The following is a 2,891-nucleotide window of genomic DNA, read 5'->3' as shown; positions in this document are numbered from 1 at the left end:
AAACAGTGGTTTACTGAACAAATGGCTCTTTCTTTAAATAAATTCATTTATAATTAAAATTATAATAAAATTATAAAATTAAAAATCTACCCTAGCTTATTCTCTAAACTATAGGGAGCCCTTTTACATTACTAAAAGGTTACAATTAACAACAGAGCCCAAACTTAAATTGAATTACTATTTATTTTTAAACATAATAATCAACACTCATCTGAAAAAAAATTATGCAAAACATGTAAATTGCACATAGTGCAGTTTTTAAATTAACTTCTAAATTATAAATATTTTATTTGTTGTTGAAATCATTTACACAGTGGCTCTCAGAACTTTTTCATAACAGATTTATTTAAACATACATTAAATAATTAAGACATCACTAACAGGTAAAGTAAAATATAATGATTATAATGTCTAATATTTCGCCAAATGCTCTTCTGCACTTAATTTCTCTGGCGCACTAACGAGCTGTGGACACTTGCCTGAAGTAAATTAAATGCTACGTGACATTTTGTTTACAAGCTGTTTTATTGCCGTCTTTCCGCGGTTGAAACACTGATCGAGTGATTACATGAGGCGTGAGACATGTTCATTCATGTTTATTTCACGTTAAAACTAGTAGTAAAAGAGGAAGGAATGATCGCGCTGCTGTTTAAACTGAGGCGTTTATACAGCGATCTGTTGCGCCACATCAAAGAGCTCAAAACGGAGCTCTATATTTGAGATATGATACTTTGTTTCTTATCAAAAGCAACAATATAGCTGGAAGTTTCCAAATGAAGTTCCACTCATGCAGTGGTTAAACCAACGCTGTATTTGTTCGGTAGCTACACATGCGTACCGAACCGAAAAACCCGTACCGAAAATTCTCCATATGAATACGTGTACCGTTACACCCCTTTATATATATATATATATATTTTTTTTATTATACTCTTTACTTCCAAACAGGGCAATGTTGACTCAAATGTGATCCTGCCAGACTTAAAAAAAATGTTTTTTTCACCCCTTTATATATATATATATTTTTTTTTTTTTTATTATACTCTTTACTTCCAAACAGGGCAATGTTGACTCAAATGTGATCCTGCCAGACCCTTCAGATAGGAAACTTCATGAGCGTACCTTTGTACTCCATGATGATCCCACACCCTTTTTCATCCACACCAAATCCGGAGCAGTGTGCTTCAGAGAGGGGACGGATGTGGCCACCTTCGCATCTCACCGCAGGTTACTGCAACATCACAGAGAAATCAACCCCAAAGACAAAGGAAGCAATGCAGACAAGGTGGTGGTTCAGTGTCCCTGCCAGCAGGGTTGGCACGGCCCTCACTGTGGCATCCCTACCATTGTGTATCATTCCAATCTCCCATCCAAGTCAAAAGTAACACCCAGAAAAGTTCCACGTCGAGTCATCAATGCCATCAACATCAACCACGAGTTTGACCTACTACACGCTCGATTCCATGAACTTGGGGATGTTGTGGATGTGTTTTTGGTCTGTGAATCCAATTTCACCGCGTACGGTGACTCAAGACCTCTTGTCTTCCGCAAACAGATCCTAAATGGAATGTTTGACTACATAAAGCACAAAATCCTGTACGTCTTCCTGGACCGTTTTCCCGATGGTGGCCATTCGGATGGCTGGATCGTGGATGATTACCTACGCACTTATTTGACCAAAAACGGAATGTCGAGGCTTGAGGGCCTCAAAGAAGATGATGTTTTCATCATCGATGATGCAGATGAAATTCCTGCTCGAGATGGAATCCTTTTCCTCAAACTCTACGATGGCTGGACGGAACCGGTCGGGATCCACATGCGCAAATCCCTATACGGATTCTACTGGAGGCAGTTTGGAACGCTAAACGTTTTATCTGCTTGCACGGCAGCTATGCTCTTTAAGGTTTACAATGGTGATGGGATTCTTCTTCGACGGCGGTCGTATTATTCCATGTCGGGATTCCGGGAATACGAGAACTCCACGGGACGCATTCTGGTACCATGGGCCATCGGAAGCCCCATTCACTATGCTGGATGGCACTGTTCTTGGTGTTTTAAACCAGAAGGAATTTATTACAAACTCATATCAGCCCAAAATGGAGACTTCCCACGTTGGGGTGATTACAGCGAGAAACGGAAGATAAGTTATATTAAAGAGTTAATACAGACAGGGGGTTGGTTTGATGGGTCTATACCAGACTATCCACCTTCAGACCCCAAAGAGCATATGTTTGCTCCCAAATACCTGCTGGACAACTATGAAAAATATCGCTACTTGCTGGAGAACCCATACGCAAAAGAGAAACATTAAGAGAAACGGGTCTGTTTCAAATGGGCAGCTTAAAGGTGCACTAAGAGATTTTTGCCAAACAACGTTGATATTTGAAAGCACCAAAACAAACACGCCCATACCCCAACAGGACCACGCCCCTATTTTGATAACTCTGCCCCACACATACGTACACAACACTGGCACCGACGATGGCGGAATCTGCTATGCCTGCCGACCGCAGCATATTCAAGCAAAAAGCCAACACAGAAAAGTTGTGTGAAAACGCAAAATCAACATAACTCAACTATTAAGAAGAAACAAAGTAACCTTGGCGTCTGATTCCCTTCCGCTCCTTGAGTTTCTCCACTGCTGGAAAGCTGCTCCAATATTTACGCGGTCCTACATCTTGCCTGATCATAACCCTTCATTTTAATGTTTTGTTCCTCCGAAATGCCCCCCCCCGCCATCTCTCGCTATCTATAGTTGATCTGCTAATATCCGTCCTGTGCACTCACTGAGCGCTCTGTTCTCCCTGTCATTACTAGACACGCCCCTTACTGCTGATTGGCTGCGAGTTTGTTTTGGGACTCAGTCCTACACAGTGGTCAAAAGCGTTTTT

At 41.1% G+C, this 2,891-nt stretch overlaps 1 protein-coding gene across 1 annotated transcript in view; it reads left to right on the top strand.

Moving 5' to 3' along the window:
* The window catches only part of LOC107723596 (beta-1,4-mannosyl-glycoprotein 4-beta-N-acetylglucosaminyltransferase-like), a 13,391-nt gene extending 10,995 nt beyond the window's left edge, over positions 1 to 2,396 (top strand). The window contains exon 3 of the mRNA XM_016532296.1: positions 1,061 to 2,396. Coding sequence (XP_016387782.1) covers positions 1,061 to 2,311 — 1,251 coding nt within the window. The 3' untranslated portion in view covers positions 2,312 to 2,396. The remainder of the gene's footprint in view (positions 1 to 1,060) is intronic.
* The last annotated feature ends 495 nt before the right edge of the window (positions 2,397 to 2,891 follow it).

The sequence above is a fragment of the Sinocyclocheilus rhinocerous genome, unplaced genomic scaffold (genome assembly GCF_001515625.1).
Source record: "Sinocyclocheilus rhinocerous isolate Xijiao unplaced genomic scaffold, SAMN03320098_v1.1 scaffold154, whole genome shotgun sequence".
Taxonomy (NCBI): Eukaryota; Metazoa; Chordata; class Actinopteri; order Cypriniformes; family Cyprinidae; genus Sinocyclocheilus; species Sinocyclocheilus rhinocerous.
Note: the sequence above shows the minus strand (reverse complement) of the source record. Positions and strands in the feature narration are given on the sequence as shown.